This window comes from Sciurus carolinensis, chromosome 11 (assembly GCF_902686445.1).
Source record: "Sciurus carolinensis chromosome 11, mSciCar1.2, whole genome shotgun sequence".
In the NCBI taxonomy this organism is placed as follows: Eukaryota; Metazoa; Chordata; class Mammalia; order Rodentia; family Sciuridae; genus Sciurus; species Sciurus carolinensis.
The window spans coordinates 16,588,627-16,611,118 of NC_062223.1; the positions used below are offsets into that span (position 1 = coordinate 16,588,627).

The window sequence follows — 22,492 nt, forward strand, 5'->3', positions numbered from 1 at the left end:
AAATAGAGTCAGAAAGATAAGGAAAACAGAAAAAAAAAAAGAGTTGGCAATGTGAACTCAGAAACAACAAGCTGTGTCATGCCAGCAGCCACCCAAAGGAAAAGGCAAGTAATGGAGTCTGCAAAGGGACGTGGCTTGAATGACAGACCCATGTGCTCCAGCCTGCTGACTCTTATTTAGATCTGTAGTGTCCAGACCTGAGTAAGAATGACCACCGATCATTGTAAGCCTCAAAGATTCTAGCAGCCAAGGGATATTAACAGAAGTCCTGGTTTCTTTTCTGTCATATTCTTTTATTTCTTCTTTTTTAAAATTAATAACTGCTATTTATTTGGTTACTATAGATAAAGAGAAACAGAGGCCATGAAATGCAGGATGTTTGCAATTTATTATCCAGTAAGGATTTGTATAGAGAATATATAAAGGACATCAAGATATAAATATAAATATAAATGTAATTTTTAAAAAAATGAATGAAAGAAACTTCAGTAGTGCTTCATCAACAAGGGAAAACATAGTAATTAGGATTAGGAAAAGTCTTCGCAGAATACAATTTAATAGTAAGTGAAATAAACCAATAGCAAAAAAACGAAAGGCCACATGTTTTCCCTGATAAGTGGGGGATGTTATATAATGAGGGTGGGGAGTGGGGAGTGAGGGAAGAACGGAGGAACTTTAGATTATGAACAAGAAATGAGAGGGATTGGGATATGAAAAATGGTGGAATGAGACAGACATCATTACCCCAAGTACTTGTATGATTACACGAATGGTGTGAACCTACATTGTGTGCAACCAAGGAAACGAAATGGTGTACCCCATTTGTGTACAATGCATCAAAATGCACTCTGGGGCTGGGGAGATAGCTCAGTTGGTAGAGTGCTTGCCTTGCAGGAGAAGGCCCTGGGTTCAAAGCCCACCACCGCAAAAAAAATAATAAAAAAAAAATGCAGTCTGTAGAAAAATAAATAAATAAATACTTTTTTTTAAAAACACAGTGATATATCACTACACACTTTCTGGAGTACTGAAAAGGAACATGTTGAGGAAAAAAAGAAGGAACTAGAATGCTCAATAATCACTTGGGAAAAGTGACAGTACTCCTATACTAAAGTACCTTCTGAGCCTGAAATTCATTCCCTATGATTAACCAGTGAAAATGAAGGCATGTATCTACCAAAAGATATGTGCAATAAAGTTTATAGCAAATTGATCCACAATAATTCAATACAGAAAAAAAATTGTTCATCTAGAGTTGAATGGATAATAAGGGTGCTGTATTCATGTAACCAATGGAGAAATACACAGCAACAGAGAAAACCATTCTGTTACATGTTCTATTATTGATGGTTCTCATAAATATATGGTTTAGTGAAAGACTGGAAAGATTACATATTTATAATTCTATTTATATGTTGTTCAAAACTAGAAACAATTAATCTATGTTATGGTAGAGGTCAGAGTACGGGTTACTTTCAAGGTAAGGAAAAAGTCTTTTGGGTATTAGAAATATTTTATATCTTGATCTGGATTATGGTACCTGGTGTTTCATATGCAAAAATTCTTCAAGATATAGAATTATATCACATGCACTTGATTGCATATAAATTGAGTCTTAATAATGAGAGAGAGAAAGAAAATGAAACATGTTAGTGTTTCTGTCCAAGTAAACTATTATGAATTTTAGAGTTATTAACCAATATTGCAGTTCTCCTTTGTTCAGGGAACTGGTGAGATTGTACCTCCCCCAAATTTGCAGTTAGGCATGGGCATGTGACTTTAGGCATCCAATAAAAACAAAATGCAAATAAGTTTGGAAGTTACCTCTAAGATAATCTTTCGTTTCTATTGGATGTTGGGAGAATTTACCAAAGTAGTCATCTCTTCCTGGGCTTTTCTCTGTTGGGAAGTGATAGTAATTCAATTTCTGTAAGTGTAGTAGGTCTATTCAGATTTTTTTCTTTGCAATCAGTTTTGGTCCTGTGTGCTATTACAGGAGCTTATATTTCATCTGTGTTATTCACTATGTTGGTGTATTGTTATTTGTAGTATTCTATTATAATCTTTCTTACAAGTACATTCTAACAATGACAAAACTTTAAATAAAAACGTTTTACTTGTCAGAGGTAATGGGTTGGAGCAATCATCAAAGAGAAGCTCAGATAAATTGATTCAGGTGATTGCAGTAGTGGTTACAGGACGTATATTTGACAAAATTCTTAGAATTATACACTTCTGTGCTTAATAATTCAAGGAACTCTTGTAAATAAATTATGCAGTAATACCAAAAAAGAACTAAGAATAATATAAAAGCCTGTGTGTGCATTAAATCTAATCTGCTTGCTCCCCACAGATGGATTAATTGCTTCTTCCCTAGAAAAGGCACATCAGGAGCTTCAGGTGCTCTCATGGGGACAATCTCCAGAGGTCTCAAGTGTGTATAATTCTCTCCAGATCTCCATGTATTCACCTCTGAAATCCCAACATGACTCAAAATTACCTGTTTCAGAAGAAACATGCTATATACCACATTCATTGGGCATCACTGTTAGTGCAAACCGGACCTCTTCTGACCTGAGGATTTCCTGTGAGCCTTCAATCATGGTTAAACGCCCAAAAATCAAGTAGGTAAGACTTAAACGATAACTTCTTCATGACCTGTTTTGTGGACCTTCATTCCATTTATTTATTTTTTCAAATACAGTTCTATGAATTATTGGAGATATGTAATCTTATCATATTTACTATGCAAACATGGAAGTGATAAATGAATCTTTTAAGGAAGCAGAATTAGTTGTAAATTCAGAACTTGGTCCATGTTCATATTCTTTCCTCTGTCTTCCCTGGTTTTGGAGAACTTGGGACGTTTTGAACATTACTTTAGACAGAGTTCTGCTAAAGGCACTTATGCCATATTCCAGGGCTGGTGGTAAATTTCAGTCTCTTTGTTTTGGGTTGACTATTCTTTCTGTTCCAGTAAACTGGTAATTTTTGTAAATATTAAATGAGGATGATCCATAAAAAAGTTGTGGGGCAGCTATACTAAGAGTTAATATGAATGAGAAATATATGGTTTCAGTATTTCCAAAAAACCAAGGTGTTATAAAGATAAAAAATTTCCATGAAAGGAATCGCAGCAGCTCAGGAAGCTGAGGCAAGAGGATCACAAGTTCAAAGCCAGCCTCAACAACTTAGTGAGGCCCTAAGAAACTTAGCAAGACACTGTCTCAAAATAAAATATATTTTTAAAAAAAGGGCTGGGGATGATACTCAGTGGTTAAGTGACCCTGTGTTCAATACTTGGTCCAAAAAAAAAAAAAATTCCATTAGAGGTAACTTAAGAGTTTCTCATGAAAAATCCATTCTATCTTCAAAAATGAAAACCAAATAAAAGACACATGACATTCTGATTGAACAGGTAGTAATCTCATATTCTTTATGATACATTTTCTTCTCATTGTTGGTAAACAAAAAAAAAATCAGAAGATGAATTATCTTGCTTCAAACTACAAAAGGGTACTAAATATATCACTAAGCTCTGAACTGCATTCTAAGTTTTTCTGCATATTCTCAATTCTCCAGTGATGGAATTAGAATAACTGTTACCTGCCTTAGCAGATACACATGCACAAACACACTTTCATATGCTAAATCCTTATCACTGGTTGAAGAATACCGTGTGACCCAAAGGTGGCTGTGTGTGCTGGAGGTCAGTAGATTGTGTTCAGGGGCTGACTTGCGAAGTGAAGTTGCCAGAGGTTTAGAAGAAAGGTGGCAGGGAAGAGTAGTTAGTACTGGATGGATATCCTTCCAACAGCTACAGTTCCAGCTAAGAAATTCAAAATATTATGACTGCTTCAGAACAGATTCCAAACACTTCAAATCAAATAATGTGAAACTTACCACCCAAACAGAAGTGACAGCCCATAAAACTAGAAACTTCCAATGCTTGTCTCTGTGATTGGGCTAGGGCATGACAGTAATGAATGAAAGAATGGGATTAAGAAAAATGAATTCTGTTACTCAAACTAAAATATGGAGTTCAGGAAAGAAATTTCACAAAGGAATTGGCTCATGTGAAATATCAAGAGCTGTAATCATATGCTTGGAGTAAGGACCGGTGGAGAAACACAGAAGGCATAGAAAGTCTCAGTGGTCCTATAGGGGAAGGAAGGCAAACTGGGCAGAGAAGCCTCAAGACTTCAAAGTCACCCACAGCGAAAGGCCTGCATGTCAGCACGCTGGTCAATAAAACCAAGATAAAGAAAAGTATCACATCAGGATATCTTAAGTATCAACTTTTATGAAGTATTTTATTCAATTTTAAATTACCATATTTAATTCTTATGAGGGTAAATGCAAGTCTTATCACTGTCTTCATTATGTACTTGGAAATAGGACACTCAGGGGAGTTACATTAGACCAATGCCTGGTAATTGGCATATGATAGGACTGATATGCATCTCTTCCAAGCACCTGAGCTCCGAGTCTGCTAATCCTGACATGCCTTCTCTGGGAAAGGACCCCTCAGTGAGAATAAGCTCTCCCCACACCAGTCATCCCATCACATTACTGTGCATGGAGATTTGCTGTGATGATTCAGGATTAAAGTCATCTTCAACCTGTCCGTGGTTCACATTGTCATTTGGTGTAGGTGTTGGGCTGATGACAGGCTCTAAGACCGTGTGGATTGGGGGGCATTTGTTGAAATGCATTCAAAGCTTCCCTATTCATTTACAAGTCTTTTTAGTGAGTGGGTCATTGTTTGTTGGCCTGATTGCTTTTCTTCTGATAAAAGGGAAACATAGTGAAGAAGATGAGATCTTCACCCACACAATCATTTGATTGATGGTTATACCTTAAACAGTTTGGGACAAAGGAGACAAGGAATAATATTAAAGTGAATCAAATTCAATTTGTTTGAAATTCAGATTAGAACAGTAGATTTAGGAACCACCTGACACGGATCAAAGTTGGCATGAGTCCAGGATAAAGATTGAAAAACTAGTACTTCTGTCAATAGACTCAATATCTCAAGCTTAATAAAGGAGCTTAACAACTAAGTAAAATCATCACTTTGTTGAGAGGAGACAGGAAATGTACATCTAAAGTGATTGAACAGTTCTGGGCAGGTGAGCAGCCCAAAAGCATCTGCTTTTCCTAATCTCAGAAGTGAATTCACAGAGAGGCACATAGAGACATTTTGATGAAGTCATTAAATAGTCATTTTTCTGTCAAATATTATGGAAAAATTCAAAACTGGGAAGAAAATCCATAAAAGAGTCTTCAAATTCACAACAGTTAATCCTGTATGTAATGACTGCAACACATTTGATTTTCAAGTCAATATTTTTCAGGAGAATCTCAAGTTATAGTTGTTGGTAGAAAGAAATAACACATTTTCAATTGATTTTCATATGAATTCAACTTCTTCATCATTCTGTACCTTTATTTTTCTTGGTTATAGAACATCTAGTGATTCTAAGACAACATTGATGGAGAACAGGACAGAAGTGACAGAGTTCATCCTGCTGGGACTGACCAGTGACCCAGGTCTGCAGCTTCCCCTCTTTCTGACGTTCCTGCTCATCTACACCATCACTCTGGTTGGGAACCTGGGGATGATCCTGTTGATTGTCTTGGACTCCCGTCTCCACACTCCCATGTACTTCTTCCTTGGTAACCTGTCTCTGGTGGACTTGTGTTACTCCTCAGCTGTCACTCCCACTTTCATGGCTGGGCTTCTTGTAGGAGACAAGGTCATCTCCTACAATGCTTGTGCTGCTCAGATGTTCTTTTTTGGAGCCTTTGCCACTGTGGAAAACTACCTCCTGGCCTCAATGGCCTATGATCGCTATGCAGCAGTGTGTAAGCCCCTGCACTACACCACCACCATGACAACCAGGGTGTGTGCGTGCCTCATAATAGGATCCTATGTCTCTGGTTTGTTGATTGGCTCCTTCTACACTGGTGATGCCTTTAGTCTCACTTTCTGTAAGTCCAACATGGTCCACCATTTTTTCTGTGATATTCCAGCAGTCATGGTTCTCTCTTGCTCTGATAGACACATGAATGAGCTTGTTCTTCTTCCTGTATGTGCTTTCAATGTGGTTTTTGCTCTTATTGTTATCTCAATATCATACATATTCATTTTTACCACAATTGGAAAGATGCGCTCAGGTGCAGGACATCAGAAGGCTCTGTCCACCTGTGCCTCCCACTTCACTGCTGTCTCCATTTTCTATGGGACTACCATCTTCATGTACTTACAACCTCTCTCTAGTCATGCAATGGACAGTGACAAATTTGCATCTGTATTTTATACTATGGTCATCCCCATGTTGAACCCGCTGGTCTACAGCCTGAGGAATAAGGAGGTCAAGAATGCATTCTTAAAGGTTGTTTTAGTGGCAAAATAATCTTTAGAGTTTGGATTAAATATTTTTGGATGTGTAACTCTTGTTCCTTCCTCTCATTGTCCATGTTTTGTCACATTTTAAAGCCCACCTGACTCCAAGTTCCTTTACTTCTGCAAAAGACTGTGGTCTTGGAAAAAGGAAACAACATATTTAGAATTGTAATACCTGAATGAGAATATTTCCGATATACTGGTGTCTTCTTGAGAAAAGTTTTATTAAAGATATTTATGCATTCAATAATTTCTCGTTATTTTTTCTACATGTCAATGCCAAGATATGTAAAATAATTGCAGAACATCTCACAAGGAAAAGAAATGGAGACAGGTATATCACTACTACATTTGCACGTGGGTGTGGCAAATTTGCCAGAATTAAATATTCTGTGGCTATTTTTGGTGTTGAATTTAATGTGTTTTTGGATACAAGGACACACAAGTAGTCAGGAAATGACTTTACTGTGTAGCTGAGAGGATATACTTGAAGGAGTATAGTTTGAAGCAGTCGCCAGAGTAAAGAAGATCTGTCCCATCAGTGTAGAAGGTGGTCTCTCTTCACCTCCGTAATCATGATCCCATATCCCATGCCATAATAAATCTGTTATAACTACTTGAGATCTAATTGATTGTTTCAGTGGAGAACTCTGATTAGTGCATTAGTCCTTAACAATCATCACATAATATTTGATTTATGTTTGAATATAAAAGTATATGCAATACTTTTTATCTTTTCCCACTATTTTAAAAGTCGTAATTTGAAGAAAAAAAATGTAAATTATTCCATGCAGGTATGAACTTTTTCCTTGTATGTTTTAACAACAGATGAATAAATCTGGACTCTCATGTGAATTAATATGTCTATTTGAGTCATTTGCTATAAACAACAGATTCCTATTTTAATTTGCAAAGGATATGTAGCCAGAGCATCAGACATACTGAGGAAAGGTAAAAGCAGTTTCAATGTATTCATGTGTTAACTATTAACATTTTTCTGATTTTTGAAAATGTACACCGAGAAACTAATTATGTTGAACATTTTTTCAAAGGTTTTGAATTTAATTCTGTCCATTCATTTTTATGTGAGTTGATTTGCATTCTTTCTTGCCAATCCCACAGTGTTCACTCCACTTCTTTAATTTTCTTGCTATTGCTTTACAACTTCTCTCATGCTGTTGCCCCAGGGTATTGGCAATATGTCTTCCCTGTGTAGAAGATTTGCCACACCCTTGTGCAAATATGTCTTCCCTGTGCTCTGGCTCTATTCAAGTCATTGCAGATATGTTACCATGTCCTAGAGGTTTTCCCTGACCATCTTTTTAAAATCATGAAACCCAAGAAAGACCCCAACACCTGGACTTCTATTGGAGAAAGCATCTGGCATAGCACTAGTCCAGGGGGAACCCCACAGGATGATGACTGTGGACAAGGAACTGAGACCTGCCTTTTCCCTGGAGAGATGCTTATGGGGATGATCTGTGCTTCACACACAACCCTGGATCATCAGAAAAACAACTCAACTATGGAGTACTGTACGGGTGCCAGGCTAGCTCAGGCATAGGTAAGAGCTGATGGAGTCAGACCCCAGGTATTGGGTAAAAGCAGATTTGTGGCAAGCAACTTGCAAACTCATTTATTGCAGGAGAAATCATACAGTTTATAGACTTTTAACCCAATCACAAAGTGCTATGGGGAATCAGACCACCAGGCCCCTATACAGGTTGCCTTGGCAATACTTGGTAAATTCGGGGGCACTTGTTTACTTTCCTAAGTGACCAGGCTGAATGCTCCTCTCCATAGGTATTCCTGACAGGTGTGAATGTGTGAAGGTTTTCTTTACACACTTGAGACATTCACAGCTGCTAGCCATGACTTAGGATTTCTCCCGTTTCCCCCATTTTTCACTAATTTGGACAAAGGATTCCTTCAGGAGGACCTGATTGACCTGAACCCTCATGAGTCTCTTGTTGAAAATGGACCACAAACATTTAAGAACTGCCAGTATTATAAGGAAGAGTATGCAGGCTAATCCTAACTTTGTAGTAGGATTCAGCATATTAAGCAGGTTCTATTTAAAGGTGGTAACACAGACCTCTCCCTGGAGGGGGGAGGAGACCACAGCTGATGTTCTAAAGTCCCAAGAAGCAAGCACACTTTATATCCTTTATAGATTAAGGTCTCTTTTGTTCTCCAGTTTTTCCCCCCTTCTTGTCTATGTGATTAGACCTAGTTTTGAGGTGAGATGCATAACGTGAGAAGTGAATGGGCAGAGTAGGGCCAACGTGATTCAGCCAGGTAAATGTGGTAATCAATGGGCTCTGTAGATCTTGACATTACATTCTCCCAGGGGCAGTCTCCAACTTCCAGAGGCAGATGGTTTTCATGGCCTCCATTTCTTTCATTTGACTTGATCCCCTATTTCTACACTAACTGCCTGTCCCCAATTCCGGCTTTATTCCTCCTTTTTGTTTTAGGAACTCTTTACTGCTGTAAGGACGGGGGTGATGACTGCTCTGGCGGCTTTGAGCTGGAAGGGGGCAGTGTGGGGCAAGCAGTTTGGAGTTTACTTTTAGAAACTGAGTCAATCGAGGGTCCATGGTAGAAGTCTGGTTGGGGAAGAGCAGGTTGTAAAGTCATCTGGGAGTGGGTGCTTCTATGACAGAAGAATAAAAAGACATGCATACTGAAATGAGATTAATACAAAATAAATGTTGTAGCATCGAGAACATGTCATGAAGATGACAGAAGTCAATAATCCCTCACCAGGAGGTGGAAGAACTGAGAAATTTTTCCCATAACAAGGCCTAACTAGACTGGAGAGGAAAGACCTTCATGTGGGAACCTTAACATTGTCCAAGTTATGAGGAATGTAAACACATTTAACTCTCAATGTCATTGATGTCCCCAGAAAATATAACTAAGCTACTTAATGTGATCTGATTTTGTAAAATATCCTTTTATTGTTATGACCTGTTTTTAGTAGAGATTTATATATTTCTGTTACTTAGGGCTAGATAATCATACTAGCAAACATAATTTAAACCTCCCTGTGTAGCTTAGGAAGGTCTGTAGGCCCTAAACACGAAAACTTTGTGTCTCTGGCAGTTTCTCTTGATAGTTATCAGGCACATTTGCCTTAAAATCTCTCTTTTGTAGCTGCCAGTCTTTATTCTAGTGGGCTAGCACAGTGTATTATTTAAGTTATATTTAACTATTGTTTCTTTCAAATGCCCAAGAATGGCTATATTTTGGTTTTAACTATTTTGCTAGGTGTCTAAGATCAAGCTGATCAAATTGACCTTTTCTTGTCTTGCTAAAAAGTCAGCTGAGTTCCCACAGGGGTCACTCATGGGGAACTTGAGAGCAGCTTCTTAGCTTCTTTTCTAGCCATTTGCTAGGTAGTGTCTCCTCAATGAGGTGGCTTCCCTTGGAAGCATCAGGGATGTCACCCTTTTCCAATGACCCTCCTCTGCAGCAGGTGCACTGATTGGCTTTTCATCCTCCAATTGGCTCATCAATCTCCCTGATGGGGAGGCCATGTGAACCAGAGTTGCAAAGCTCCTTAGAAAAGTCCTCTTGGGATTTCCTTTTACCCTTTGTAGCTTAGAGAGCACTGATGTATCATCTCAAACACAATAAACATGCTCCTGAAGTCCCCCCACACACAAAAAAAGAAATGTCCTCTTGTTCCCTGGGTTCAGGCTGACTAAGGGCAAGGTCCAAATACTGGTTTTTCTTGACCTCTGTATTTAATGTCAATCTCTAAGTGTGATCTTAACCATCCCCAAGTCAGTCTCACCAGTTATAAAGTAAGTACTGGTCTTTAACCACAATGTCTGTAACTTTACAGTTATTTACCCTTTTCTTTAAGTGGAGTCTGTGTTAGTACTGGAGGTTACCACTACATACTATCTGTTCCGTAGGTGATGGCTTATTATCACAAGTTACCTAGGTTGTGTGTTCTTGAAGCAGTACCTCTGTAAAACTAACAGGTAATAGTTTTACAAAATGAAATTAGCAAGAGCAAAAGTACATTCAGCTTGTATAATAGCTATCTTAAATTTTGACTGAGCATTTCGGCTCTATATTATATCCCCTGTTTGAGATCACAGTAATTCCACAGCAAGAACCAATCCTTTGACCATAACTTTAAAGAAGCTGAAATCTGGCTTATTTTGGAGCCACTCTAACATGCAGTAAGGTGGGAGGAAGAGCCTTATCTGAGGTAAGGCATGGCCCCTCACATCTTAAGTGTTTTAATTCTGATGTTGATCTTTGACTTCCTTAAATATCATTTTAAGCTTACATATATTGTTTCCTGAGTCTATATGAACATTAGTCAACACAATTTAACATTATATCCAAAACACAAATCAAAGACTGAAAGTACTTTTGACTTTCCTTTTGTGTGGCAAAGTGGCAAAATGTTTTTTATGTTTCACAATACTAACCTTTAAACAAATTAGATTCTCACTAACCATTAGAAATATATTTCATTAAAATTTTTTTATCTCAGTGTAAAAGGTAAAAAAATTTACATATACCCTATTGATAACAGGTCCTGTACTAATGCATTAAATGATAGAAACAAATCCCTAATAAATTTTACTCTTTATAAGTTTAAATTTATCATTATAGACAAGTTTAATTTGGAGAATAGCAGCTTGATAAATTTCTGCATTAAAGCCTTGTATACCTGGAAAATATGAACACATTTAATATACAAATAATGACCATTCCAATTACCTTAATACCTTTATATTAACCAAACATAGTTTTTAAAGAAAACTTTAGACTCTGTAACATAGCACAATACTCTAACAGTTGTTAACATATGTTGTTTAACCATAATTGTATAAACCCCAATTTTCAAGAGTAATTGTTCTAAAGAAGAAAACTTAACATGATGTTAAGAGTGAATTAGTGTTTCTAAGAAATCCTTGTCATTTTAACAGATAGATTGAACTTTGGTTTTTATCAATACATTAGTATTTGACCTTTGGAAAATCTTAACTAGCATTAACTGATTGTCTCACATACATATAACCAACTTAATTACACACAAACTTGTTGAAATTTGCCCTTTACTTACACAAAGACTGTCTTAGCACTTACTTAGACCCTCATGTTTACCACGTAAGCATTTTCTTACCCAGAAACATTTTGGTTTTCACTAAATATATTTCCATATTTAGAACCTTTTTTTTTCTGTTGACCCCTTATTGTTTACATCCTGAAATACCTCTTATGACATTTCTGAATTTAGCTAATTCACTCCATTTTAACAAGTTTAAACACTTTGTTGTTTATAGTACTCTAATTGAAACACAGATGAAACTTTGGAGCCCTTTGTATATAGAATTGTACCTGTTAGGACTTAACTCCCAGTTACACAAGGCAATTTTTGAACCCCTTTTATTCATCGATCTATGAAAACACCAATAACATTTAAATATGTTACCCCCTGCAATTTAAGGAATTAAGAATACTCGATGTTATTTGATAATTAGCATTTTAACTTTGTAAATTAATCAGATGTCTCTAACAAACACTTTTGAGTAATCTTATATATGTTAGGTCTAATTTACTTAATTTGCTATAAAACCAAGATATCAGACAAGAGTATTGAATAGTATTTGCCGACTCTTTTCTGTTGAAGAAAAGTCCTAGAAACAATTGATATTAGACATTTATAAACATCAACATTTTATTAGTTTGACCACCTAGAGACTTGCAAGTTAATTTCAAAGACTTTTTACTTTTATTAGTTTACCCAATTTAAATTGAACCCTTTTTAAATCACGTGAATTAAAAAGTATTTGGATCCATTTTTTAAATTTTAATTTTATGTGCGCTTATTATTCATGTCAATTTTGTCAGGTACATACATAGACAACAGGACATCAGACAATAACATATACACATAACACAAAAGCAAATGCCTTGTAACGTTTATCTCCATTGCAATGTATCAGATATTTAAAAATAACTCCTGAGTAGGATAAAAATAGAACTGATCAAAAAAATTATTAACCTAGGTATGTAGGATCAAAATTATGAGCTCAAAAAATATAGCATTTGAGAAAAACAAAACAAAACAAGAATCCTAGAAGAAAAAATAATAATGAACATTAATTACAGCATGAGAGAGCGAAGAAGAGGTAGGCAGAGAGAAGGGATGAGAGGAAGGAAGTAGAAGAGAGAAAGAGAGTTAGCTCTGTGTAGCAGCCCGGAGAAATTTAAAATGGACACCTTTTTTCTTCAGTCTCATTTTGGTCCCCTGCTGAGATGGTTGCAGTCTACATTCCAATGCAGGCTTCAGCAAGGCCAGGTGGGGGGAAATTGCCTAGGACCTTTTAACCCTTTTTCCTGGTTGAGAAATCAGGTTAGGTTTGGATGTAGAAAATCATGAAACAATATTTCCCCACTACTTTTGAGGAATGAGGCTGCTATAACATACTCCTTACTGCGACATACCATGGGCTGTTGGGCTGTTGGGCTGTTTAGGATTATTTAGGGTGGGGAGGGGGCCATGAGGAATGTCCTATTCTTCAAGTTACTTGTGGAGAACAAAGAGGAGTAGCTGGAGGGAGCTATCTTTTATTATCTGCACTGGGTTTTCTTCACCATTTTCCCTAGGGTGGGGGGACTACAAGTTTTGTTTCCCTTTCTTCTATCATCCACAAGAGTAATCTTTTTGGATCTACGTTCTCTGTTGGAATTCCCTTTAAACAGGCGTGCATCACTGTTAGTACAGGCTAAATGGTGCTGGTGGGACCAAACCTTCTCTCACTTCTGCCTTCCTAAGGGGGGTCAGGTCTGGGAGTGGGGTGGGGATCCAAGACCTTCCACCCCCATCCGGGCCCAAATTGATGGGGTAGGCTGCTGCAAATGGATTCTGGGGAGAAAAAGAAGATCCTTTTACAGTTTCCTGCTTGGAGGAGGGAACTCCTGAGAGAACTACAGAGGGAGTGGGAGAGGGCGATTCACTCCAAGGGTACAGAGGGTGAGGGGCAGTCGGCGGGAGGCCTTTGTTACTCAGTGGGAGGCCTTTGTTATTATTGGTGTCTGTCTCTTGTCCTCAGAAGTTACAATGCTTGAAGTGAAGACCTGGGGGTCATTTTCTTGTCTTTTGGTTACAACTTAAGTCCTCTCTGCAAGCTGTGAGCTGTGGAGCTCTCTGCCTGGGGTGGTGGGGGGGGTGGTTGGAGAAAACAAATCTCTCAGGAACAAGGAGAAGGACTGTAAAGTAGCCTGCAAGGAGTATCCCTAAGCCTAAGATAGGGGATCCAAGGGAGGACAAAGAGAGCCTATCTTCCCACAAACAAAGAGGTTTTTAGGATCCAATATATTTTGGTGCTTTGCAGGGGAACTTCTGTGAGTTGTTAGGACAACCATGTGTCCCACATGATGTCTCTGGTAAAAATCTTCACAGAGGGAGACCTGGTTCTGAATTCAAGGGGATCAATCCCTTACTGAATTTGCTGGGAGAACAAAAGGGGAAAGTAGGGCCGCTGGCGGGGGTAACTCAAGCCAGTGGCGGTGTGTGCCTATTGTTGGGAATTAGGAAAATTAGGACAAACAGGGAAGAAAAGGGAGGAGAGGGGGTCCTGTGCTTACCTTCACAGGACTGTCAGCACACAGAACACGAAGGGGCTCTTACTGAATCAGCAATCAGGGGGGACTCGCCAAACCCGAGAGGCCATGAGTAACGAGGCACGTTGACGCCAAATGTGGGGTGCCAGGCTAGCTCAGGTGCAGGTAAGAGCAGAAGGAGTCATAACCCAGACCCCAGGAGTCGGGTAAAAGCAGACTTGAGGCGAGCAACCTGCAAACTCATTTATTGCAGGAGAAACCATACATTTTATAGACTTTTAAACCAATCACAATGTGCCACGGGAGATCAGACCACCAGGCCCCTATACAGGTTCCCTTGGTAACACTAGGTAAATTTGGGAGCAGTTCTTTATGTTCCTAAGTGACCAGAGCAGAATACTCCTCTCCATAGGTATTCCTCACAGGTGTGAATGTGTGAAGGTTTTCTTTACACACTTGAGACATTCACAGCTGCTAGCCAAGACTTAGGATTTCCCCCAACAGGGTACAGCAAACCTGGGCTTAGGTCGCTTTCCAGTTCTAGAACAGTATCAACATATAAACAGCAGACTTCTGACAAACCTGCACCCAATTTTCACTAAGGACTCAAAGAGTGTAGATAGTACAGTGTCAGAGAAAATAAGCAGCATGCTTAAAATTTCTGGGAAGACAAATTCGATCAATATCAGTTTGGATAGACTGGATTAAATACCTATTTCATTAATGCCCAAATGACACTGCACACCAACAAGCATTAAGAACTTTTAGGAAATCATGTTCTCACCTACTAGTTTAAATAAGATGCCAGGAACTGGCCAGATAATAAGAAGTGTGGGATGACTCTTAGAGAATCTGAATCAGGTGTTTTATGGAAACTCAATGAGCTTGCGGACAACACAGAAAAGTGCTTCTGTACATTAAGAGAAGTTTAAATAAAGAGATGAAAGCTATTTAGAAAATTAAAGATAAATTCTTGATCTGAAAAATATACTCAGGTAAACTTAAAGCACAAAAGAAAGCATTAAAGCAGGACAGATCAAACAGAAGAAAGAATTTGTGATTTCAAGGAAAGGCAGCTGGAAAATGCACCTTCAGAAGAGTAAAAGGAAAGCAGAATGAAGAGTAATCAAGAAAACTTAACAGAACTTTTAACAGTATTAAAAGTGTGAAGATTCAGTTTACTGGGGCTCCTGAGAGTCTTGAGTGTTCCAAAGAGGTAGAAAACTTATTGAAGGAAATCATAACAGAACTTCCCACACCTAGAGGGGAGGCAAGTATCTAGGTGCATCATGACCCAAGATCACTAGCCAGACTTAAATCAACTAAATCCATTTCAACTTATTTAATAATCAAGCTGACTAAGGAAAAGATCAAGATTCTCCAGGCCACAAGAGAAAAAATTAGAACAAAACACATAATAGAGGTGGCACAGATTGCACACTTCTCCAGCAATACTGCAGAACACAGCAGAGTGCCAAGAGGTTTTCACAGGACTAAAGGGTCGGGTGGGGACAATCTACCAACCAGGAATCCAGAAGAGATATCTTGTAGAAATGAGGAGGAGATAAAGACATTTCCAGACAAAGAATATTTAAGAATATTTAAGAGACGCTATCTCCACCATACCTGTCCTGCAAGAAGAAGTAAAGGAAATGTCTTCATACTGAGAGAGACATCAGTGAGTAGCAATCAACATGGAAGCTATTAAACTCACTGGTGTTTATCAGACACATCCAAAGTGCTCTGAATAAGCCATTCATGTCTTTGATGTGAAGACTGAACACATAAGTTTAAACCTAACTAACTAATTGAATGCTCTGAGCAAGGAAATACAGAAAGATGTAAAAAGGGATATGAAAAATTCAACATGGAGGGGAGTGAATGCAGTGCAGCTGGAGAGTATTTTTCTCAGCCTGTTTTCACTGTTTTGTTTCTTTTCTTTCATTTGCAGTCACTTTAAGTAGCTACCTTTTCAAAAAACCTTGTTACAATAAAAAAGAAAATTTGCTTGTAAGTCTCATGGTAGGAACAAAGCAAAAACAATCAACCAAAAAACAATAATCTATGAAACCAAACACTCTACCATAGGAAATCACTTACCCACAAGAGAACATAAGAGAGTGAAATAAGGAATACAGTTCTAATAAAATCAGAAAACAAGTCAGCAATTGACTGTAGTACGAACTTACCTATCAATAATCACCTTGAATATGAATGAATTAAATACTTTAGCAAAATGAAAAGGATGCTTGAATGAGTGCATCATAAGACAAGACACAACCATGTATTCCTTAGAAGAAATACACCTCACTTCTAAGGATACAGACAGAGAGTGAACCAAAGAAATAAAATATTCCATGCAAATAGAATCCAAAGAAAGCAGAGAACCTATGTTTATATCTGATAAAACAGACTAAGTTTTTGAAAAAGTTAAAGACAAAGAAATTCTTTATATGAGGATAATAAACATCAATTGTGAAAAGGAAATAATTCTAAGTATTTATTCACACAATTTGGAACAGCAAATTTGTAAATCAAATACTATTTGACATGAAAGGAGAGATGCTCACTAAAACAATAATACCATGAGCTCTAAATCTTCCACTTTTATCATTGGCTATATCATTCCGTAGAAAATCAACATAGGAAAAGGAGAGTGAAATGCAACACAGACCAAAGGCATAGAACAAGGAAGCAAAACAGAAAACCAAAAAGTAAACCTACATGTCCATAGGCAACTGATTTATCAAATGGGCTTTATAGAAAACACAGTCTTTTAATAAATGATATTGAGATAATTGGAGGGTCAAATGCAAAAAACCCAAAAGAAAGAAACTGACTCCTTTCTCTCATCAGTTCAAAAACCAACTCAAAATGTACTAAAGACATGAACAGAAGAACAGAAATCATAAAAACAGTGGAAATAGTTTAGGACATTGGAATAAGCAAAGATTTTTTTTAAAGAAATGTCAAAAGTTCAGAAAACAAAAGCAGAAATACACATATTGGATTACAACAAACTAAAATCCTTGTGTATAGAAATGGAAATAATTGACAGAGTGGAGACACAACCTAAAGAATGGGAGAAGAGATTTGAAAACTACATCTACAAGGGGATGGATATTCAGACTATAGAAAGAATTCCAAAACTCAAGAGAAAACATAACAAAAAATGCAAAGAAGCATATAACCTGATTGAAAAATGGGCAAGAGACATGAACAGACATTTCTCAAAAGAAGATATACAAATGGCCAACTGGTACATGAATAAATGTTCAACTTCACTAATCATCAAGGAAATGCAAATAAAAACTAATGTGAGAGGTCACCTCACCACAGCAAAAGTACCTTTCAAAACACTAAAACTAACTAGTGCTGGCAAGATGTAGAAGAAAGGGAAGGAAACCTGCACACTGTTGGTGGGAATATAGATTACATCAGTCATTATGGAAAGTATACAGAAGTTACTGAAAATTACAAGTAGAAACTCCATGTGATCCAACAATTTCAACATTGAATTTAAATTCAAAGGAAATTGGTGAGGCATGGTATTAATGCCTCTATTTCCATCTACTCAGGAGGCCGAATTTGGGGATGGCAAGTTTGAGGCTACAGCAACAAATTTGGAAGATCCTATTTCAATAAAGAAATAAATACAAATAATTTAAAGGGGTCAGGGATAGAATTCAGTGCTAGAGATCCACTAGGTTCAGTCAATAATATCACAATTAATCAGTGGAATTCAGAGGAAATGAAATTGGTATGTCAGAAAGACATGTGTACCCTTGTATTCCCTGTGGTATTGCTTCTAACACCTAACAAATATAAACAAACTGAGTGTCCAAGAACTGATAAATCAATTAAGAAAACATGATACATAAGCATTAGGACATTTGGCTAAGTCATAACAAAGAAGGAAATCCTGTCATTTGCAATAGGATGTCACTAGTTTCTGAATGATCTCACTCATGTATGGATTCTTGAAAAGTGGTTCTCACAGAAGGTAAGATTTGAGTAGTGTTTACCAGGGGACGGATGCAGTAGGGGGAAGGAGGGTTGGGGAAAGGATGATCATTGGTGCTACTTACTTACAGTTTCTGTGTTTTCATTTATTGGTAAAATATATACAATTTAAAAATAAAATAATGAGCTTGATCCCCACAGACACTTCAATTGCTTCTTCCTTAGAAAACAGGACAAGGAGCTATAGAAAGTCTCATGGGGGAAATCTCCAGAGGTCTCCAAATCTGTATAATTCTCTCCAGATCTCCATGTATTTGCCTCTGAAATCCCAAAGAATCAACATCACTTTGTTTTAGAAGGAACATCTATATCCCAGCTCCACTGGATATTTTTTTTTCTTCTGTATGATATTGGTAGTAGGCAGCTTCTTCAGAACTGAGGATTTGTTATTTGCCTTCAACTATGGTCAGAGCAACATTCAAAGGAAAAAAAATCACATTGGTTGAATTTTAAATGATACTATTTTTATAAGACACTCTATGGATGTTTCATTTATTTATGGGCATGATGTGTGTATTATCTGGGAGAACAGTAATAGTATCCTATATATTGTACATACAAGGAGGGTAAATAATTCTTCATAGGGCACATTAAGAACTCATGGTAGAATCTCAAGTGCATGTTAATTGTCTTTCCTCCTTTTCTCCTACTATGAAGAATATGGAGTCTTTTGACAATGATCTGAGGGAGACCTTTTTCATAGCACTTATTCCATTTAGCATTCCTGATTTTCTGAATTTAAAATAACCCCTCTGGATAAACTGCCTTTCACTTCCAGCAGAGTGGTAAGTTCTCTATTATACAACATTTCAGAGAGAAGTAAAAGCTATGCAAAAAACTGGTTACCTGTGCCTGCTATGAGTTATTTGAAAACATAAAGATGTTCCTAAATGTTTCTAAAAGCTGAGGTGAGTCTGGGTATAATTGTCAAAATATCTATTATGGGGACTTTACTATTCATAGAACAAATCTTGTTTCTTCCACAAAGAAATAAAAACATGAACAAAATATAGGACAGATGATGCTTTGATTGATTGGTTACCTTACCTCATTCACTACATATTAGATGACATAAACGTTTAAAATGGAAACACAAACAAAATCCTGGAAGTGAAATGATCCTTCTATAAACTGTAAAATGATCCTAAATTAATTAACAGGCTCTGATCTGCATCTAAACTTCACCATGGTCTCAGGCTTCTTCTTGTGAGGTGGCTCTAATTCACTAATCTTGAGTCTCTCTCAATCTGCCTGTTTAATTTTAGAGCCTCACCTAACTTCTCATATTCCCAGTTTCCTTACTGGTAAAATAAGAACAACAATACAACCTATTTCACACATGCACACACATGCAACACTGATGTACAAATCCATTATCACTTGTTGTAGAACACTGTATACACCAGAGGGATCAAGTGCATTAAAACTGGCAACCTTGATGTCTTCATGGGAAGGCTTCAAAATAGAAGTTGTTAAATACTTAGGAGAAATACATTCAGCAGAATCCAATTTAAAATATGGATTTCAAGAAAGATATTTTCAACAGGACAGGTCCACATGGAATTGCAGCAGCAGTTATCACATGCTTAGAGTAATGAAAGAATCAACTGAGAGCACACGAATCCTAAATGGTCATTGTGGGGAGAAAAGGAAAAATTGAGAAATAAGCTTAAGACACCAAGGTCTCCCACAACTAACGGCATGAATTTGAGCATCCTGCTTGTTCAAACCAGCATGAGCTGTTATCCCATCCTACCCATATGATGGCTTAGCATCCCAAATTTTCCTTTTCTTTATGTATTATTCTGTTCTCACAAGAGTACCTCAAAGTAGTTCTCATTAATGTCTTCATTGTGCAGATGGAAATTTGATGTTGAGAGGAGTTGATTTAGGACCAAGTCTTGTATGTAGGTGGTAAATGGTAGGTCTGATGGACATCTCTTCCAGGAATCCAAGCTCCACGTCTTCTGTTTCTGAGAGGCCTTCACTTACAATCACCTCTGCAGGAAGCACATGTTTCCACCATCTGAGGTAACCACAGCCACTGTGTGAGAGATGTACTGTGCTTATTCAAGAGTTAAACTCATCTCGGTCTAATCAAAGGTTATGTCTTCAGGCACATCGCTATGCACATGTGTAGATGTGCTGTTGATAATAAGCATGAGAGTGTGGGGAAAGATTAATATGTAATGCAGAGCTTATGAACTGATGTAGGGTCCTTCTGAGGCTGAAGCAAGTATCACTTCATTGTTATTGATTTGCTTATTTGTTCTATCTCTAATGAGAGGCAAACATTATTGTAAAAAAAGAATTTAGCATCTAATCAGTCACTCCCTTCGATCACTATGAAGTCACAAATCCTTCTTTAATTAATATTAGCTCCATAGACTAAGGAAACATTCAGCATTGGTTAAGGATTGGCATGGGCTCAGGGACGAGATTACCAATATGAATGAGTTATTGTGCCTGTTATGCATCAATATTTACATGAATTTAACAATGAAACAAACTCACAATGTTGTTGAAAGGAGACACAAACTGCATAGCTAGTGTGCCTCCAAAAATTACTGGCAGGTGAGAAATGTAAAAGTTTCATGTTCTTTTCCAGGAGACCTGAATGAACTGAGTGATGAGACTACAGAAGTAATTTTCATCAAGCAGTTACACTGACTTCATCTCAGATTAAAAATTTTTAAATTTGTATACATGATCCATTATGGTTTCTAGGGTGTTCGAGCATGCAACCCTGTGTATTAGTGGCACATCCCTTTGATTCACTTGTACTATAGAACCTCAGATTACCACCTATTGCGATAATGAAAGAACTAATGTTGTGTATGCATTCTCAATTTTCAACTCATTACTTTATAATTCTGTTCTTTCTTCTCAGATGCTGTACAACATCTAGTGATTCTCAGGAGACTGATGGAGAATAGGACAGAAGTGACAGAGTTCATCCTGCTGGGACTGACCAATGACCCAGGTCTGCAGCTTCCCCTCTTTCTGACGTTCCTGCTCATCTACACCATCAATCTGGTTGGGAACCTGGGGATGATCCTGTTGATTGTCTTGGACTCCCGTCTCCACACTCCCATGTACTTCTTCCTTGGCAACCTGTCTCTGGTGGACTTGTGTTACTCCTCAGCTGTCACTCCCACAGTCATGGCTGGGCTACTTATTGGTGACAAGGTCATTTCATATAATGATTGTGCTGCTCAGATGTTCTTTTTTGGATCCTTTGCCACTGTGGAAAACTACCTCTTGGCCTCAATGGCCTATGATCGCTATGCAGCAGTGTGTAAGCCCCTGCACTACACCACCACCATGACACCCAGTGTGTGTACCTCACTGATCATCGGCTGCTATGTCTGTGGCTTCCTGAGTGCCTCCATCCTCACTTGGGACACATTCAATCTCATCTTCTGTAAGTCCAACCTGGTCCATCATTTTTTCTGTGATGTTCTAGCAGTCATGGTTCTCTCTTGCTCTGATACACATATTAGTGAGCTTGTTTTGATTTATATTGTCAGTTTCTGTATCTTCTTTGCTCTCCTCATAATCCTAATATCTTACATATTCATTTTTATCACCATCCTAAAGATGCGCTCAGCTGCAGGACACAGGAAGGCTATCTCCACCTATGCCTCTCACTTCAGTGCTGTCTCCGTTTTCTATGAGACTCTGATCTTCATGTACGTACAGCCCAGCTCCAGTCACTCCATGGACACAGACAAAATTGCTTCTGTTTTCTATACTATGGTCATCCCTATGCTGAACCCTGTGATATACAGTCTGAGGAACAAGGAGGTTAAGATTGCATTCTTAAGGGTCTGGGCTGAAAAACTAGGTGAGACCCAAATTGATTTTCCTTGAAATGTATCTTGAGTTTTTTGTCTGGTAGATTTCACAGTTTTATCCTTATTCTGTATGTTATTCATTCTCATAATATTGGGCCTTGGCATGGTTTATTGTAATTATGTGTTTGGGTTCCTGTGGTTTTCTTGCTTTTGATTTTTCATTTCATTCTTAAGTTTCAAAATTTTCAGATGTTTTTTCATTGAAAATACTGTGCCTTCCTTTGGTTTGTATCCCAAAACCTTCTTCTATCCTAATAAATATTAAGTTTTGTCTTTTCATGTTATCTCATATTTCTTTGGATTTCTATTAATGTTATCTTATCATCTTTTTCCATGGTCAACTTTATTTTCAAGTTTATATATTTTGTCTTCATTGTTTTAGACTCTGTCTTCTAAGTGGTCCAGTCTGCTGGTAATACTTTCCAATGAGTTCTTGATTTGGTTTATTATTTCCCTCTTTTCAAGGATTTCTGTTGGTTTTGCTTTTTTTGTTTGTTTTTTTGGTGGGGAATTTGTTTTGTTTTTGCTTTTTAAGAATCTCTATCTTTTTATTGAAGTGAGGCAATTTGTCCTCTTATTTTTTATGTTGTTTGTATATATACCC

At 37.5% G+C, this 22,492-nt stretch overlaps 2 protein-coding genes across 2 annotated transcripts; both read left to right on the forward strand.

Annotated features, from left to right (window-relative positions):
• Positions 1–5,495: 5,495 nt before the first annotated feature.
• On the forward strand, positions 5,496–6,419 carry LOC124959847 (olfactory receptor 5B3-like). Its single transcript, XM_047518298.1, has one exon. The coding sequence runs from the start codon at positions 5,496–5,498 to the stop codon at positions 6,417–6,419; it is 924 nt and encodes a 307-aa protein (XP_047374254.1).
• Positions 6,420–20,956: 14,537 nt separating this feature from the next.
• Positions 20,957–21,904, forward strand: LOC124959048 (olfactory receptor 5B3-like). Its single transcript, XM_047517696.1, has one exon. The coding sequence runs from the start codon at positions 20,957–20,959 to the stop codon at positions 21,902–21,904; it is 948 nt and encodes a 315-aa protein (XP_047373652.1).
• Positions 21,905–22,492: the final 588 nt, after the last annotated feature.

What these genes read in the sequence shown, in the direction of transcription:
- LOC124959847 (XM_047518298.1), top strand. Translation starts at nt 5,496, where the DNA reads ATGGAGAACAGGACAGAAGTGACAGAGTTCATCCTGCTGGGACTGACC.
- LOC124959048 (XM_047517696.1), top strand. Translation starts at nt 20,957, where the DNA reads ATGGAGAATAGGACAGAAGTGACAGAGTTCATCCTGCTGGGACTGACC.